At 37.2% G+C, this 19154-nt stretch overlaps 1 protein-coding gene across 3 annotated transcripts; it reads left to right on the top strand.

Annotated features, from left to right (window-relative positions):
- The first annotated feature begins 5733 nt into the window (after nt 1–5733).
- LOC131538388 (uncharacterized) lies at nt 5734–18056 on the top strand. 3 transcript variants are annotated; one of them, XM_058772253.1, is made up of 12 exons: nt 5734–5889; nt 6043–6071; nt 6463–6520; nt 6603–6716; nt 11869–11970; nt 12131–12238; nt 12411–12548; nt 12760–12801; nt 13219–13272; nt 13921–14048; nt 15301–15325; nt 15629–18056. In XM_058772253.1, exons 2-12 carry the CDS (start codon nt 6060–6062, stop codon nt 15856–15858), a joined length of 1011 nt encoding a protein of 336 aa, XP_058628236.1. In that variant the 5' UTR covers nt 5734–5889; nt 6043–6059; the 3' UTR covers nt 15859–18056. The 3 variants fall into 3 exon arrangements, with proteins under 3 accessions (XP_058628236.1, XP_058628235.1, XP_058628237.1); XM_058772252.1 differs by lacking the exon at nt 5734–5889 and having other exon boundaries at nt 5907–6071; XM_058772254.1 differs by lacking the exons at nt 5734–5889; nt 6043–6071; nt 6463–6520; nt 6603–6716 and adding an exon at nt 11278–11761.
- The last annotated feature ends 1098 nt before the right edge of the window (nt 18057–19154 follow it).

Genomic DNA, 19154 nt, shown 5'->3' with positions numbered 1-19154 from the left:
TGCTCTGTCCCGTCTGCACCAGCCCGACCCATCACCCGAACACCCAGAACCAGTCCTGCCACCCAAAATATTCGCTTGCCCCATCATATGGAAGGTGGATGACCAGATCCGTGCTGCCACTCAATCTGAGCCTGCTCCGCCGGGAGTTCCAGAGGGGAAGCTGTACATACCAGCCACCTTCCGTCTCCCCCTTCTGGACTCTCTACACACATCTCCGGGATCCGGCCACCCGGGCCACAAACGCACTCTCTCGCTCCTTCGGAACAAGTACTGGTGGCCCAACATGAACCAGGACGTTGCCCGTTACGTCCGAGGCTGTGCCGTCTGTGCCATCACCTCGACCCCCCGTCACTTGCCCGAGGGAAAACTGGTCCCCCTGCCGATCCCACGCCGGCCCTGGTCCCATATCGGAGTTGACTTTGCCACAGACCTACCACCCTCCAACGGATCTACCACCATTCTCGCTATGCGGTCGACCCGGTTCTCTAAGGCCTGCAAATTGATCCCCTTACGAGGATTACCCACAGCCCTCGAAACTGCGGAAGCTCTCTTCCAACATGTCTTCCGGAACTTTGGCCTGCCCGAAGATATTGTCTCCGACCGAGGGCCTCAGTTCACTTCCAGGGTCTGGCGTAGTTTCTTCCGGCTACTAGGAGTCTCTGTCAGTCTGTCCTCCGGGTATCACCCACAGACCAACGGCCAAACGGAACGGAAAATCCAGGAGATTGGGCGCTACCTGCGCGCCTATTGCCATCGTCACCAGGACCACTGGAGCAAGTACCTACCCTGGGCCGAGTACGCCCAAAACTCACTGCGGCAAGAAACTACCGGTCTCACCCCATTTCAATGCTTGTTAGATTTCAACCTCCGCTCTTCCCTGGACCGGAGAGCCTTCCAAGTCCCGGCGGTTGACTTCTGGTTTCGAGAGCGAAGAGTGTGGGACACGGCGCATGTCCATCTCCAGCGGGCAGTACGGAGGCACAAAAGACATGCAGATACCCATCGCGCCGCCACGCCCCTATACCGTCCCGGCGACCGAGTCTGGCTCTCCACTCGGGATATTCGCCTCCGTCTGCCCTGCAAGAAGCTAAGCCCTCGCTATGTCGGTCCCTTCCCTATAATAAGACGGATAAACAAAGTCACCTACGAGCTCCAGCTCCCAGCAACTTACCGCATTTCACCTACCTTTCATGTATCCCTACTAAAACCATTCACTAATCCCGTTCTCCCTCCTTCCGCAGAGCACGAAGGACCTCCTCCTCCCGAGGCCGACCCCAGTGGGACCATCTACAGAGTCGAAGAAATCCTAGACTCCCGTCGACGGGGCGGCCGACTCCAATACCTGGTGGATTGGGAGGGATTCGGCCCCGAAGAGAGATCATGGGTAAACCGAGAGGATGTACTGGACCCTCGCTTCTTTCCGACTTCCACCGGTCGTACCCGACCGCCCTGCCCCAAGAGGACGTGGTCGCCCTCGCCGTCGGCCCCGGGCGCCAGGAGGCGCCCGTGGGGAGGGTACTGTCACAGATCCGCCCACAGCGTCATCCACACCAACCACCTACACCCGTTCGCAATCACCGGAGTACTGATTACCACCTGTCATCACTTACCTGCTCGCTATATCAAGTCACTCACCACAATCCTGCGTTGGTTGGTCTCAAGGTCGTAAGCCTGGCTCACTTCCCTACTCACCTCTTGGATTGCCTGGATCCTCCGTCCTGTAAGCCTCACCGACCGACCTATCACAAAAGTGTCACTTTGAGTTGGACGAAGTCACTGAGTTAAAGGACCCCTTTGTTTTAAGTTACGTTTTGTTTGAAATCCTTCGGGATCAGTTTATGTTTGTGGGAAGGAAATAAAAGAAGTGTGTTCCCACTAACCCTGTGTTTGCCTCTCCGTCCAAACCTGACACACGGCTCAGTGCAGTGTGTGAACCAATGCACAATTTACTTGCTCTTCACTCACTCCTCTCAATGAACGTGACGTCTGCGCCTGACCTTTTTTTTTTTTTTTTTTTAATGTGTATTGTTTTGGGTTGTATTGTGTGTTTCTTGCTAATGGACCTTGAGTCTGGAAATAAAGTTGAAATAAATATAACGTAACATAAAACGTCTATAACATATAAATAACAAATGTCTCCGAAAGGAATGCTTTAGTGAAGTTTGTGTTGCTTATAGGTATATTCACGTCCTTTTTAATTTTTTTTTTTTTTTTACATTTGGGTTTATTGTGTTTTTATCTTTTACATTTTTAATGTAGCCAACAGCACATCAGTGATGGCCAACCCTTTGATCGCAATCATCTGTTAGATCTGAGACTGTTGCTGTGAAATAATAATAAAAAAATAGACAAATACATGGAAAAATACATTATACCTAATGTTCAGTTTTTCAAGCGCCTCTCTTCTTTGCTTTATTTTACGTTTAAAACATAATATTAAGATTCTTTGAAGAATAAAAAGGACAGAACTTATTCATTTTCCTTTCGTTTTGAAAAAAAAAATAGCCTACTTTTATTTAGAAATAATGTTAAATTGATACAATTTCTATATTTTTAATAATAATCTGCCAGGATTTTGTCAATCAATCCTGTAAAAATATCACAGAAAAACTTTAAACAGCACAATTGTTTCCGTTGACAGTATACATTGAAGGATCATGTGACACAGAAGACTGGAGTAATGATGCTTTGCATCACAGAAATAAGTATATTAAAATAGAAAACCATTATTTTAAATTGTAATAATATTTCACAATATTAATCAGACCCCGCCCCTTCAATTAATAAATAGCCTAAATAAATAAAATCTTATATAAATATGATTCACCTATTTTTTTTTGTCGTGTCCTCATTGTCGTTGAGAAACTATTTCTAAGATAAAAGCTTATTTTACGATGATCAGTGAATTATGTGTACCAAACAAGCAAAGAAGAATTAAATATAGGCGTGTGCGATATAGACAAAAATTATATCTCGGATTTTATCCATAACGATAATCAAACTATATGTGAATGCACACGACTCAAATAAAAGTAGACAGTTCCGAATGATGTATTACTCTTACCTTTATAAGCAAAAACTATGGCATATTTTAAGCTGTTTCTACTGTAAGAAAGAAAAAAGCAAGTGATCGTGCCGGCGCCTCCATGTCCTGCAGAGCTTCAGCTTCCACTCTCCGCACAAACTGCTGATATGCGTCGAACAGCGCACATTTATATAGGTTACACATTTAAACAAGTACCATTGTGATATGCTTGAACTGTTTCATAGATTTTATTTTAGGCTAGTCGTGATGACTTTAGAAGGCTAAATTGATCAAACATAGGCTTTTATCATCTTACTGTCTGCCGCTGGCCGCTTTGTCGTTAATGTAAAAAATAAATGAATAAAAAACCTTACATTTAACGAACAAAAAATTCTCTAAACGTTTTTCTAAACATAATTATTTTTTCATTACTTACAAAACTGAACTGTTTTAATAACAGCTGTATAAGCTGTTTTGGGAGAAGGGGAAATATAGAGGCTAATATAGATCTCTTCGATAGTAAGTGTGTATTAAAAAACTAATTTATAAAGAATTTAAACGTATAGCTACAGGAGATTATCAGCGCTATTTTCTGAGAGATGTTGAACCCTCAGTAAGAGATAAATATTTTACCTTTTATCTTACAGTTGCTCCAAAGGTTAAGGAGACACATTACAGAATTATGTTTAGGATTTACCCTGTTAGTGATTTTATACAGAAAATATTTACATTTTAAGTGGACCCATGTGTTTTTTCTTTATTATTATTTTCCTGAAACACTTGATCATCTATTCTTTTACTGAGATGTTACTTCTAAATTCTGGTTTGATATTCATAGTTGGTTATCAGTAAAAATGTAAACAATTCCTCCATTTGTTTTGCAGGATATATTTTCTTTAATGTGATTTAAATTCTCTTTTTTTAAATGTTGTCAACTTTGTTTTATTTTTGGATAAAATATCATATTCATACATGCAAATGGTAAAAAAAAAAAAAAAGTAAGCCGTCCTTTGTTTCAGAGCTTTAAGTACTTAAAAAAATACTAATAAAATAAACAAAGTCTGAAACTCTTTGCCACTCCAAAATATTTATTATTTTAATGTATTTTTATTTGATGTCTTTTTGTACAATGGCATACAGAAATGTTAATATCATTTGTACAAATTAGTATTTACAATTTGGAATAAGCTATAGCATACATAAGAAAGGTAAATAGCACTTAATAGCTAACTATACAAAATTGAGGAGGAGTAAAACAATAAAAGAGAATGAATATGAATAATAAAGCATGAATAAGTGTATGGAAAGTGCTGGAAACCCTTGCAGCAGACGCAGACGTCAGGTTCAGTGAGACGAGTGCATGTAACAGCGTAATATTAATATTAATGGACCCGGCCGAACGCCATAAACAACATCTCATCAGTTGACTGTTGTTCCGCGCTCGATGTCTCGCGCCTGGCGCTGACGCGGTGTTGAAGAGCGCGTCTGATGCTGTTTTTATACAGTCTATAGTTTGATGTGGTCATGAAGAGATACGGCGGTTGCGCGTCTAATTAAATGCACTTCTTGTCAAGAAAAAAGAGGGACAAAAACTACCGTTGTGAGTGGGGTGGCCGAAGCAGTGGCCAAGCTTAGGTCAGTGGTGAGCTTAGGTCGGGATAAAATGATTCGCGAAACTCGCTTTGAAGATCCGTTCTGAATCAGATGATTCGCGAAACGTGATCCGATTGGATCGCTTCGAAATAGAGAATCATTTTGTGAACTGAACTGATTCAGAGTTTCAGAAAGCTCCGCTGATACGGTGTTCTTTGCTCGCTTTCTCTATTGTGATCACGTTAAATACAGTTTCTGTCGTATTAAAAACATTTAGTGACATGACACGCCTAAAAAGATATATATATACACACACACACACACACACAACCTACACCTAAACCTACCCTTACACACACACACACACACACACAACCCTACACCTAAACCTACCCTTACACACACACACACACACACACACACACACACACACACACACACACACACACACCCTACACCTAAACCTACCCCTTACACACACACACACACACACACACACACACACAACCCTACACCTAAACCTACCCTTACACACACACACACACACACACACACACACACACAACCTACACCTAAACCTACCCTTACACACACACACACACACACACACACACACACCCTACACCTAAACCTACCCTTACACACACACACACACACACACACACAACCCTACACCTAACCTAACCCTAACCCTAACCCACACACACACACACACACACACACACACACACACACACAAACACACAACCCTACACCTAAACCTACCCCTTACACACACACACACACACACACACACACACAACCCTACACCTAAACCTACCCCTTACACACACACACACACACACACACACACACACACACACACCTACACCTAAACCTACCTTACACACACACACACACACAACCTACACCTAAACCTACCCTTACACACACACACACACACACACACACACACACACACACACACACACACACACACACACACAACCCTACACCTAAACCTACCCCTTACACACACACACACACACACACACACACACACACACACACACACACACACACACACACACACACTCACACACACACACACACACACACACTTCTGTCCACCTGGCCTCTGAAGTGATGGCGCTCCTGCACACACTGATATAGTGACGGACGCTTTAACACGCAGTCAGTGAATGCTGTTCATATTTCCTGTTTCATCTGATATCTCTGCCACCTTTCAGCGATAAGTGAAAGCAAAAGCAACGAGGAGGGGCATATTCCAGGTGAATCTAAGCTTTAATCGACGATCAGACGTTAAGATTGAACTTGTTCAGGAAAGCAGATGGAACAAGCTGTACAAAATGCAATGAGCTAATATCACACAAGATTTATTGCAGATTTTTTTAAATCACTAATTCACACGTTTACTCTTCCAGAGGCTTGAGAAATCATCATGAAACCCGCGGTAAGACCGAAGTTACAACTGATATGCTGGTTCAGATAATAGTGTTTAAATGAATCAGACACTTTAAACGAGAGGCAGAGCTTCAGCAGGTTTATCTTGGGACTAAACTGAGGATAAACGATCATCTGTAGCCTCCAGCTCGTGATTGTGAAGTATCTGTTTCAGTTCATTACACATTCTGACAGACTGTCTGAAAGAGTTCAGAGTTTTACCCGCTGCTGTGGGACTACAAATCTTGTTTTACATTATAAGATTAATTTGTGTGTATTGTGTGAGTCAGAGCGTCACTAAAGCTGGAGAGCCTCCCAGATACTGTACGTCATTCCTGTACAGTGTTTCCAAGCCTGAAGGCATCTGACTGCGGGAATAACTCTGTATTTTATGTCCACAGAGTTTAAGCAGTTTCTTCATTATAACACAAACATTGTTGAATCATGTTGTTACCGCTGGTAAGAAATGTAACATTTAAAAATGACTACTTTGAGATTTATTATTACTTAAATATTTTTTACACTCAAAAATGATCTTCAGATTTGCAGATGTACCGCACTGAATGCATGCGTAACTTAGAGCCGCTCTGTTGTGAAGCTCAGTGTGGGTCGCAGCAGGACGACATCACAGAAGAAGGCCATTGTGATGTCTCCGGTATGTATTTTAAGGTTCAAGTATGCAGTTTGTGTGTGAATACCTGCAATCATATTTTGGGGAATATTTGTAAACAGAAGTGAGTTCACCCGACAAAATCTCCCAAACATTTTCCTTTGTAAAAACAGTATAAAATATTTATATTATTATATAAAATAATGTAGAAATGCAGAAGTTTTCTCTTAATGTTTTCTGAATTTCTGAATATTTCTAAAACCAGTAGAAGTCTATTCAATCTCCCCATAAAGATCTTAGCCAAATAAACGTGTGTGTGTGGCGTGTGTGTGTGTGTGTGTGTGTGTGTGTGTGTGTGTGTGGCATGTGTGTGTGTGTGTGTGTGTGTGTGTGTGTGTGTGTGTGCGTGTGTGTGTGTGTGTGGCATGTGTGTGTGTGTGTGTGTGTGGCATGTGTGTGTGTGTGTGTGTGTGTTAAACCCATTGGGTAACCATCATGAAATTTATAGCTTTAATTGTAATTAAGACGCAACACCTTAACAACAATTACAATACATTATAATGCTTATGCATTTGTGGTTATAACTTTTAAGATTATGATTATTTATACAGGGTTTCTGCAGGATTTTTAAGCTCAAATTTAAGACTTTTTAAGACCTTTTTAAGACCTGCACAAATAAAATTAATACCATATGAGCAGGGTAGGGCAATGTCTATGGTAAACTATTAAACTGTAAAATGACTGTAAAAAGCATGATTTACAGTTCAGATATAAGTGTTCAGGAAAACAAAACGTTTTATAAAATGATACACTTCACATTTCAGCCTTTAAACCATTTTTTAAGAAAATGGATGAGTCAAAAATATTAATTACATAAATTTAAACAAGTATTAGCAATAAATTATTATATTAATTAAATAACATACAAACACATTTTACCGTTTAGATTTTTATAATGAATTATCTTCTTATTGACCCACCAGTTCACATTTACAGCTCTGCGTGTTTGCAGGGTAAAAACATGGGTCGATTTTCACATTGGTCTGAACAAAAAACCTAATGTTCCTGCAGTTCTAGGACCCTATTTTTTGGGACAGCGCTATCTACTCCAACAGAGGAGACCTGATTCAAACATTAAACAAACAGATGCAAAGACTAGATCCATGGAAACTATTCATTTTTTATCTTTCCATCTTATTTTTAATGTAAGAGCTAGCATGAACCGTTTGAAGGGGAGTCAGCAATCTCCATTTAGCCTTTTAGCTGTGCAAAACAGTTCATTGTGATGCTGGATGTTGTAAATTAGTATTTGTATTCAAATTATTTTACATTTATTGAAGTACTAATAATCACACCAATTTGTACCACAAGTGTTTTACCATTTACTGCACTTTAAGTTTGTCATACATCAGACGTGAAGCGCTGCGGCTAATGAACTGAAGTCTCTTACAGACACAAGTCTTTCTTTCCAAGAAAACTGAATTTAAAACCAGAATATATAGAATATATTGAAATAAATTAGGTTAAATATTTCAAGAGGGTTACCAACGGGTATGTTTAGGGTTAGGAGTTGGTTAGGACAATAATTAAGTGTATACAATTAAACAACTACATAATTCCTTAAAAAATAATAATATACAGAATTGAATAGCAAGTGCTATAAAATAGTATGAGCCACTAATATTTGGTCATTTAGCAGATGCTTTTATCCAAAGCGACTTATAAATGAGGACAATGGAAGCAATCAAAATCAACAAGAGCGCAATGATATGCAAGTGCTATAACAAGTCTCAGTTAGCTTAATGCAGTACACGTAGCAAGGTTTTTTTTTTTTTTAAAGAATAGAATTAGAATAGAGAGTGCTAGAGTTAGAGGGTCAAATAAAGATGGAAGAGATGTGTTTTTAGCCGTTTCTTGAAGATGGCTAAGTACTCAGCTGCTGGGATTGAGCTGCAGGTCATTCCACCAGGAAGGAACAGTTAATGTAAAAGTCTGTGAAAGTGATTTTGTGCCTCTTTGGGATGAACAATAAAGCGACGTTCACTTGCAGAACGTAAGCTTCTAGAGGCACATAAGTCTGAAGTAATTAATTAATGAGGTAAAGGGGTGCAGAGCCAGTGGTCGTAGCTATTGGTAGCCAGTGCAAATTGATAAACAGAGGTGTGATGTTCTTCATTCTTTCTTACATTATTTTTGGCTCATTAAAAATTAATCTTGCTGCATGTTCTGGATTAAGTGTAACGGTTTGATAGAACTGGCTGGAAGACCTGACATAATACATACATACAAAAAATAAATAAATAAAATAATTTAAAAAAAAAAATATATATAGGGTCCTAGAAATCCGGTTCTGAAACTACAGCCTCCGGTATTGCATGAATACCCTGCTCACAACAACAGCCTTATTGAACATGCAGATTCATTCTCTGCCAGCAGGAGGCGCTTTCGAACGGTTTCCGCGGTAACAGCAGAACACAAAGCAGCACCGGACTTTGAAACGTGCTGCGCTCATATTTATTTATAGCTTTTTGAAGTTTAATCGTCACATTAAGCTGCATCGTGATTCTCTTGAAATCATAATTAAGACTTTCTTGTACAATTTAAGACTTTTTATGACCTTAAAATTTGATAAAGTAAATTTAAGACATTTTAAGAACCCGCGGAAACCCTGTTTATAACACAATGAACACCATATCAAATCTACTTTTATATTGATAATGCACTATATATCTTGTAAGTGGTGATGTGTGGAGTGTTATTTGAGTGTGAGGCTAATATTAATTTAGATGTGAGCTGAATCATTTCAACTGAAAAATATTCAATGTTTATATGTTAAGTTACATTTTATTTTGATGATCCCTTACTCTATTGACTAATGAGTGTTAGTTGACATGTAGTTGCGAAGCTGCTTATAGAGTATTAGCAGGCTCAGGTTAAGGTTAGGGTCGGTATAATGTTGACGTACTTGCAAAGTTACTTCTAGTCAGTTTGTCTGTTGGGGAATCATCTAAATCAAGTGTTAGCATATATTTAGCAGACACACTACTAATACTCTCATGACTGCTAGTTAACATGCAGAGTTACTTATCAACAGCTGTCTGAAGGGTACCATCAAAATAATCAAACTGATATTACAATCAAAATAGTTCAAAGCAAATGTGTCATATTACACATTCATCTCATCTGATATCTGATCTTTTGGCTGTTTGAGAAAATATTTGTATTATTATTATTATTGTTATACTTATAAGTAGTCATTGATGGCTTTAAGTAAAATAGCATAAGAAAGATGGCAAGATATGAGACTTATAATACATTATAACTATGATAAATATAATCCATTGTAACTTAAGCGGATGGATCATGTTCACTGTGTTATAAATCATCATACTCTTAAAAGCTATAACCACTAATAAGTAAATATTATAATACATTAAAACTGTTCTTATGAATATTCATTAGATGATATAACACATTATAAGGATTTTTATAATGCATTATGCATTCATTATAATGCCTTAAAAATACCCTTATAATGTATTAATGTATTATAAATATGGGCTCCATAGAAAGTGTTGAATGGTACGTCATTATATCCTGTTTTAATGGGTGTAAGTATGACTATATAATGCCAAATACCAAGTAGCCAAAGACTCTCCAAGAGTGACACTGAAAACTGCTGGCAATTGTTGGAACCAGCGTTCCCAAACTATGATGGTGCCAATAACACACAGCTGTGTGATCAGTGCAGTGGATGATGGGAAATGCAGTCCAGTGTGACGTGCAACAGTCTGTGTGGTGCGCGAGTCAATATGAGTGAAGGGCGAGCTCCGATGGCGAGTGGACGGAAGACCACGGATTCGTGACAGAGGCACACGTTTCCGAGAAATATTTGTTTTCTTTTCTTTTAGTTATAAATACTTTCAAGAAGGGACACCAATTTGCAGAGCACTGTACCTTGTAGTGACCCCTTCTGTGACTAATTGAAATAAATCTCTCATCAGTGGAAGCACACGTGTGTCACCTGTAGTTGTGTGGACTGGAATGGTCGACTCGGCCCAAGCATGCTGCTGCAGATAAAACACACAACTGCATGTGCACATACACATACGTGTTTTTATATCATGTGGATGACTTTCCACAATGATCTTTATACTGAGCCAATCATATGTTCTATATCCATAACCCTAGCCCTAATATAAGCGGTTTTTCTAATGGGGACCAATGAAATGGCCCCCAGAATATCAGAATTTGAATGATTTCACATACGCACACTCAAATGCAAGCAATTAGCTACCTGCTAGAACATATCCTTGGCATAGAAGGAACGTTATGAGCAGTACACCAAAACATTCAGGTAGATCAGGTACATGGGACGGTGCACGTTGTTGTGCAACCCTGATCTTTTGAAGATTTACTGTTTCAGACAATAGTTGATCTGTCTGAGAGGAAGGTTCAGCTGCAGGGCGGGTGATGTGCTGAATTCAGAAGCCTGCTGGATTATTCCCAAACTCGTCTCTGGGAACTTCTGTTGAGAACTAAATTCTGCAGTTTACAGTGTGACATGTACGTTTATAGTAACTCTTTTAGTTGGCATAGTAGTTATAGTCTTATAATTAAAAAAATGCAGAATTCTGACAAAAATCTCAGTACTGTATGTATGCTTAGGAAAGGGCATGTACATTACCAACGTGATCTCACGAGTATCCGCATGTGTTTTACGTGTGGTTCTACCGAGCGTACATTTACTTGCGTTTGAACAGACACTGCAACAGTTTCCTAATGACCCCAAGACCACACTTTAAAACCATTTCTGTCATGTATAATCATTACTTTTCATTTAATATTTACTTTGTTTGCCGTGGGACACAAAGGGTGTTTTCTACATCATACTGACAACAGAAGCATAAAATACACCAAGAACGCAATATAATTACAAAAGGAATTTATTCTTGTGCTGTAATCCACATCTTCAGAATCCACACGATTGTGAGGAACTGAATCGAATTCAAGCTGAAGTCAAGCGATCATAAACATCAAATCCTGCGCTGGTTGCACATTTAGTGAAATCAAGTGCTCATATATATACAGTATGTGTGTGTGTGTGTGTGTGTATATATACATTTTTATTTTTTATTTATTGTAATGGAAATGTCATCTCAGGAAAAAAATTGTAACTGTATTTAATTTTGTGCAGGAAATCACATGACATGTGTATTTGACAGTGGGAAGACGAGAAATCTGACCACCCCTTCAGAACTCAGAAAACTTGCATCTGCTGCTCGATGTAAAATACACAGTATGTACACGTCATTTTCTACAGTAGCAAAGCCATGTTGCAGCATTAAACTTAGAATCAAAATATTTTTTTTTTTTTATTAACATGAATGAAAAAATTACCTCCTTGTTAATTCATGATAAGTGGATTTTCTGATACTGATATTCATACTGATTTTCAGAAACGAAAGGCTTTCATATGTCTTGTTATCATGATGGTAAACCCATATGTTGTGACACGCCGTGTGAATGTGATCTGAATCTGCTGAATGCAACATGTACAATGCAAGGTAATTAACAAATACATTTAACATCCTTCCTGCTTTATAGAGGATAATATTTATGAACTTGTATACACTGTTGTAAACACTATTACTGATTTTGCCATACTTACAATTCAGCCTTATAATTACAGTGTATTGTACGAATACCATATATTCCATCTTTTCTTTCTTTCTCCAGATAAAAGCATGGAGTGCAGTTGTGCAGGGAGCGCTTCCGCTGATGATCCAGTGCTTCACTCTTGTTTTAAAAACCTCCACAAAACTAGCAGCAGAGCTTGTGATATTAAGGCTGGTGATACTTGCTATATTTCTACTGGTATGTTAGAATGATTTTCATGCGTTCCTTTCTTTATGACTTGTTTATCATAAATACAATAAAAAGATTCATTTTGTATATACACCAGTTACACCCTGATCCCAATGCATATGTTTTTGTTGCTGTTATTTAAAAAATACAAGTGTATTATATATTTAATTCAGATAAGATAATCTCACATTTTTTTTATTATTCATTTTTTAACAATAAGGGGCAACAGATGGAAAAGAACAAGAACGAAAAAGCAAACAAGGTAATTAAATATATAATTAATGTTTATTTTATGTGTATGAGCTCCTCTGTGTCTTATTAACGGTGCATAATAAGATATGTAGTAGTCTGAGTTATTGTATAAATCAGTAGTTTTTTAGGTCATTTTGTGAAGTTTTTCCTTGACCTCTGGATTAAGTGAAAAAAGGCATTTTTGTTGTACCTCCACCCTGTCCAAAACAACAGTACCTGCCATTGTATGCACCAAAAAAACTGAATTATGCTAACAATGGGAGCGATCATCTCACACACGTCCATGTGGAAGTGCATTTATGCATATTTTGTTACAACAAGTTATATGTTTTCTTTCTTTTGTATTTTCTTTTTCCTACTATGTGTTATTTTTACATTTTGACTGGATATGCTGTCTTGGCTTGTGCACTACTATCTGCTAAACAAGTGTCCGATGAAGACAAAAAAGAAAGGAAAGACAACAATGTGACACCAAAACCAGGTAGTTCAACTGCTCATTTTGTCTGTGTATTTCTCTAGAAAATAAAATAATTGAACGTATAATACTGAAGAGTATAAAAATGATGTAAGTTTTATTGTGGTCACTGTAAATCAGTTGGTGCACGTGTTCCTGACACACTTATAAAGTCTATTCCCTAAAGTTTTCCTCGCCAGCAGCTTCCTGTTACTCTCTGCCACTGTATATCTGAAAAAGTGGCAGATAGAGCCGGGCGATATGATGATATCATCGACAATATTTCACAAGTGCCCTTATGTCAGTTGACCAGTGATTTATCTCAGTGTTTAACCAGTGTTGTCCATTTGTCATACATAAGTAAAAGTAAATAACTTTATGCAAAAGTAACTGATATTAAAGCTACTAATCACAAGCACATGTACATTTTATAAATAATGGCACAGCGAGGTTTAATGAGGTTGTTGACCCGAAAATCATTGACTCACCCTCATGTTATTCCAAATCTGTATGATTTAAAAAAAAATAAAAAATTATTTTGTGGAACACAAAAGAAGATATTTTGATGAATGCTTGAATGTTTTGAATTATAGTATGCTAATAATGGGAGCGATCATCACACATTTACAATAAAAGTCTAAATTTTAAAATGTAAACATTTTTTCTTTTTTACAGATAACCAGCCTTCAGCCAACAACAATACCTTCTGGATAAGCATTAGTGGCATTAGTGGCATTAGTTTCATTGGTGGCATTGTCCTCGGCATTTTTCTCAGCTGGTTATGCTGCTATTTGAATCGAAAGGTAAGTTGAATGGTTTATAAAAAGAGTAGTTTATCTAAATATTGTGATTTGTAAAAGATTTTAAAGGAGTCATGACATTAGCAATAAAAATGTCTTTATAGAAAACGTGCTCCTCAGCTCAGCACAGAAAGAGCATTAACCATGCTCCCAAAATGGCTCGTTCGAACGTTGTAGGATTAGTGATGTCACATGGGGAAATACAACTCATTGACAAATAGTTTTACTTCATCACACCATATAAGCCGTGCTCATCTGCTCAACGGCTGACACCTGCCTGCATCAGAGAGAACGTTTGATGAAATATGAAACAGCCTACAGTATGACCTGACACATCATTGCAACATTAAAATAACTTTTAAACAATCCATGTCAACACCACTTTAATAGCCATTTATTATAAACATCACCCTACAAGCAACGCATTTTAACATTTTAGACTAAAGAAGGCTTCTGGAAAATATCTTTCCTTTTTGCTTTATTAGAATAAACCAGGAGAGTGCTCTGTTGTTGCATAATGTTGTATTATTTTACTACAGTTAAGGTACAAATGAGCATATTGTGGCGATACATTAAAATGAATATATTTGTATTATACTTGATGCTTAATAGTCAAGTCACATTTATTTCTATAGCACTTTATACAATAGAGATTTATTTTTAGGAAAATCATGCAAACTTCAAAACTGTGCTATAAAGAAGCTGTAGCAAAATAATGTCATAATTCAGCTCAATTCATTTCAAAGTTGATTCAAGTTCTTTAATTATAACAAAATTTCAAGTGCCGTTCATCAAGTTCAGTGCTGTCAAATCACTGTTATTACTGAATATTAATAGTGTCTAATAGTGTTTTAGATTTCCAGGGAACACATACTGCTAAATTATTTCTCATGGCATATCTAAGTCAATCTAAAAATATTCAGCTCAGTGTAATTTTCATCTGGGTACAACTTGAGCTGTAGAGCCTTGGAAAGTTAAACAGCATTATGCACTACTGATCAAAGGTTTGGGTTCTGTAAGAGTTTTTAAAAAGTTTTTAAAAGAAGTCTTTCATGCTCACCAAGGCATATAAGCCAGATACAGTCAAACAGTAATTTAAATGTAGTATATTGAATTTAAAATAATTGTTTTACATTTTAATATATTTTAAAATGTAATTTATTCTGACTCCACATCTTCCTGACCCCAAACTTCTGAATGTTATGTATTTGGAAGCATTGCTGGCTTGCTAATTGTGTGTTGTTCATTTCTTTAGTACTCTATATGCGGTTCATGCAGTGGTAAGCATCTCCAAAACCTTTATTCATTGCTTGGGTGTAAATGATTACATAAAAAATAGAAATGCATACATTACTGCATTTAAAAAATAAAATAAAAAATCCTTTAATTTTCTCTATGTAAAAAAAGTAAACCCTGATACTGAATTTTTCCTTTTATGTAATGTAACAAGATGATAGTTTACCATCTTATTTCAATGTAACTTGAGCCTGATGAACTTATTATTTTTGTTTATTTAAAAAAAAAAAAGACATTTTGAAGACAGTTCTTGAAACAGCTGCGTAACTGCATGGTATATTTTATAGAAAACCAAAAGAAACTTGACCACAAAAGAAAAAAAGTTTTTCGGAGGATAAAGATAAAGAGTCAAAAACAAAGGATGACAAGGAGGACCCAGAAGAAAATAGAGAAGAAGAATGTAACCCATTTCTTCCACAACATGAACAGTCAGACAGGGAGAAGAACATGCAGCACAGGATTTCTTCAACTTCAGAATCAGAAGCTTCTGGCAGCGCAGACAGAGATAGGACTATAACACTATACTGACCATCAGCTTTATAATTGTGCATTGTCACGGTTTTATTGTAACAGTTTATCTCTGTTTATTCAGTAAAAACAACAAAAAAAAAAAAACTGTCAGTTGCAAATGAAATATTACTGTGTAACAGTTATGGACCTTTTTTTGTTTCTGTTCTCTTTCCCCGTTTAATTCTGTTCCTCATTTTTTTCCATCGTAATTATTATTTGCAGCTGTCCTTCGTTCATTAGCCTGATTAGATATACTCTGTTTAGTTCAGTTTTCTGGCAGTTATTTGCTTTGCTACACCTGCTCCTGTGGTTTCTTGTGGATTTATTTTCAAATGAGAAATACAGTGGCGTTCCTCTTTCCTTTTGTTTTTAATGGATATACCTGCTGTTCAGCTCCTATGCCTGGAGCAAGAGGGTCTCTCCCTCCAGAACCACACGAGGGAATATTTAGATCTTGCCTATGTAACGTCGGATTATGTCACCTTCTATTATGTCGGATTAAACAACTCCACTAAGGCGAAACCGTCAGGGGATGCATCCTCGAGGGAGTTTCCCTGTGTTTGTGGAGTGGGTGCTGGTGAACGATGGTCTGCTGCGCTGAGGAGTACTTTTTAAAAAATTTGAATTTTTTTATATATTCCATTCATTTTCATAATTATGCTACCGTGCAAAAGTTTGGGGTCTGTAAGATTCTTAATTTTTTTTTTTTAAGTATTCTTTTGAATGCCCACAAAGGCTGCATTTATTTGATTAAAAATACAGTAATTATGTGAAACATTATTACAATTTAAAATAACTGTTTGAATGTATTTTCAAATGTATCAATCAATCAGTCATTTTATTACGGTCCTCACAGACGTTTCACAAAAATAAATAAATAAACATAATTACCAAAAAAGGTGTAGGCCGAAGCCGTGCTTATTATGCCTACCGTTTGTGCATAATGGACGACACTTTTCACTAAATTTGATAATACAAGATAAACAACGTTACATAAAACATTTCCCAAAATGTACATACATAATGCCAAATATACATAATAACAAAAATACACATTCCAGCTATTACTTCAATATTTTAACTAATTCATTCAGAATTTATTAATAGTGAGTCATATAATTATGTATCACCTTTGTTACAGCCCAAGCCTTGTGGGTTTAGTGTTTATTGTTTGTTTTTCTTTTTTGGTGCCGGTTTGGTTGGTCTTTCCTTCCCGAGGTTAAGCACCGCACCTGCAACCGGTTTTGTAGTTAAAGATTTTTGTCTAATAAAATGAGTGATCTGCCTTTTTGGCTCACATGTCTGTTTATGTTACGAGAACCCTTCTTAAACGAGCACTTTGAAAACGGGGTTTTTCTTAAATGTAAATGTAACTTATTCCTGTTCCATTACTCCAGTCTTCAGTGTCACATGATCCTAATATGCTGATTTGATGCTCAATAAACATTTCTCATTATTATCAGTGTTGAAAAAAGGGCTGCTTACTATTTTTGTGGAAAATAAGATTTTTCAGGAAGAGGAATAGAAATGTTCAAAATAACAATTTTTATAACACTATAAATGTCTTTGCTGTTACTTTTGATCAATTTAATGTGTACTTGCTAAAAAAAAGAGAATGAAAAAATAAAGAATCAGACTTTTGAACGGTAGTGTGCATCCTTTATTTACCTTTTTTCAACGACCCATCATAATTGCATCTTTTTCTGTCTTTCAGTTGGTGAATATGTAAGTGAGGCACTTGAGTCAAGCATTCTAATTAATGTAGCCTAGCGCGCGCCGGCTCAGTGCAGCGACTCAAAACCGCTCGTCAATGTCAAAATGTCTGAAATAGCCAATCAAAGTGCAGAAGGCAGGATTTCCTGTTCAGACGCTTGAACGCGAGCTGAGGTAAGATGTAAGCAGCTAAACACACATGACGAGACGATTCAGCAATATTTAACAGTTTACGATAAAAAATTTTAAACGACAGACAGATAATCAGGTAACCAGGAAATAAGGCAACATGACGAGACTACGTAGCGATACGTGCAAACAATACTCGGCAGTTTGAGAAGGATCTGAGTGGGTGTAATATAGTGTGTGTGTGATTGGTTACAGCTGTGTGCAGTCAGTGCAGTGGATGATGGGGAATGCAGTCCAGGGTGACGTGTAACAGTCTGTGTGGTGTGAGAGTCAATATGACGGAGGGGCGACCTCTGGTGGCAAACAGACGGAAGTCCATGAACCGGATTCGTGACACATAGAAACATTAACATAGCAGACATGAGATAAGAGTGAATATTTGCAAGAAAATGCTTCAGAAAACTCTAAAATATTATTCTCAAGCTTACACTAGAACATTGTAAATCTGAAGAATTTTGTTTTCAATTGCCGTGATTAGGATATGTATTATAATAAAAATATTACTTGCTAATTAGATCACATGCATTATTTTATATACACGCGGTAGAAAGTTTGAAATAAGGCTTATTTATTTTTTGAAAGAAGGCTGAATTTATCTGATCAAAGATACAGTAAGAAGACTATTATGAAATATTACATTTAAAAGTTTCTTTTATTACTATTTAAGATATTTTAAACTGTAATTTATTTCTGTGATGCGCAGCTGTATTTTCAGCATCATTACTGCAGTCTTCAGTGTCACATGATCTTCAGAAATCATTCTAATATGCTGATTTGCTGCTTAATTATTATTAGTTATTATTTGTGCTCAATTATTAGGTTGGCTTGAAAGAGCCAACCTACTGATCTGCTACTTAAGCTTATTATTATTATTATTAGTGGTGCTTGCCAAAGGCAAGGCATCACTATTATTCTCTTGCATACTTATTAAGTTGGCTTGAGAAAGCCAACTTACTGAAATCCGTCTTAAACTTATTATTATTCTTCTTTTTCTGAGACTAAAATTTCTGACTGCTACTCCTCCTAGAGCTTTAACTCTACAAACTCCAAACTCAGCCCAGATCTTCAGACTGGTCTGACTCGAGTTGCTATATCTTTTCTAACTGATCCGACTTACGGTTTTCATAAAAATGAAGATTAAAAATCATAAAAAATCCCATAGACTTACATTGGCTCATCTGAACATTCCATCAAACTCCAACTGTCAAAATTTAAATCTAAACACACTGAAGCCCATTAGACTCAATCAGACTTCCCTTCTATGTACTATTTCTAACCCAATCAAACTCATCTATCTATCTATCTATCTATCTAAAGGATATTCACTCTCCATTCATTCTTTATCTAACACACACGCATGCACACACACACATGCACACACACACAAACACACGCACACAC

Source organism: Onychostoma macrolepis, chromosome 04, assembly GCF_012432095.1.
Source record: "Onychostoma macrolepis isolate SWU-2019 chromosome 04, ASM1243209v1, whole genome shotgun sequence".
Classification (NCBI taxonomy): Eukaryota; Metazoa; Chordata; class Actinopteri; order Cypriniformes; family Cyprinidae; genus Onychostoma; species Onychostoma macrolepis.
The sequence above is the reverse complement of the archived record's forward strand: the minus strand, read 5'-3'. Positions and strand labels throughout refer to the sequence as shown.

What these genes read in the sequence shown, in the direction of transcription:
- LOC131538388 (XM_058772253.1), top strand. An exon ending in TGCTCGATGTAAAATACACA is followed by an intron (nt 11,971 to 12,130) that starts GTATGTACACGT and finishes ACTGATTTTCAG; the next exon opens with AAACGAAAGGCTTTCATATG. An exon ending in GCTGCTATTTGAATCGAAAG is followed by an intron (nt 14,049 to 15,300) that starts GTAAGTTGAATG and finishes TCATTTCTTTAG; the next exon opens with TACTCTATATGCGGTTCATG.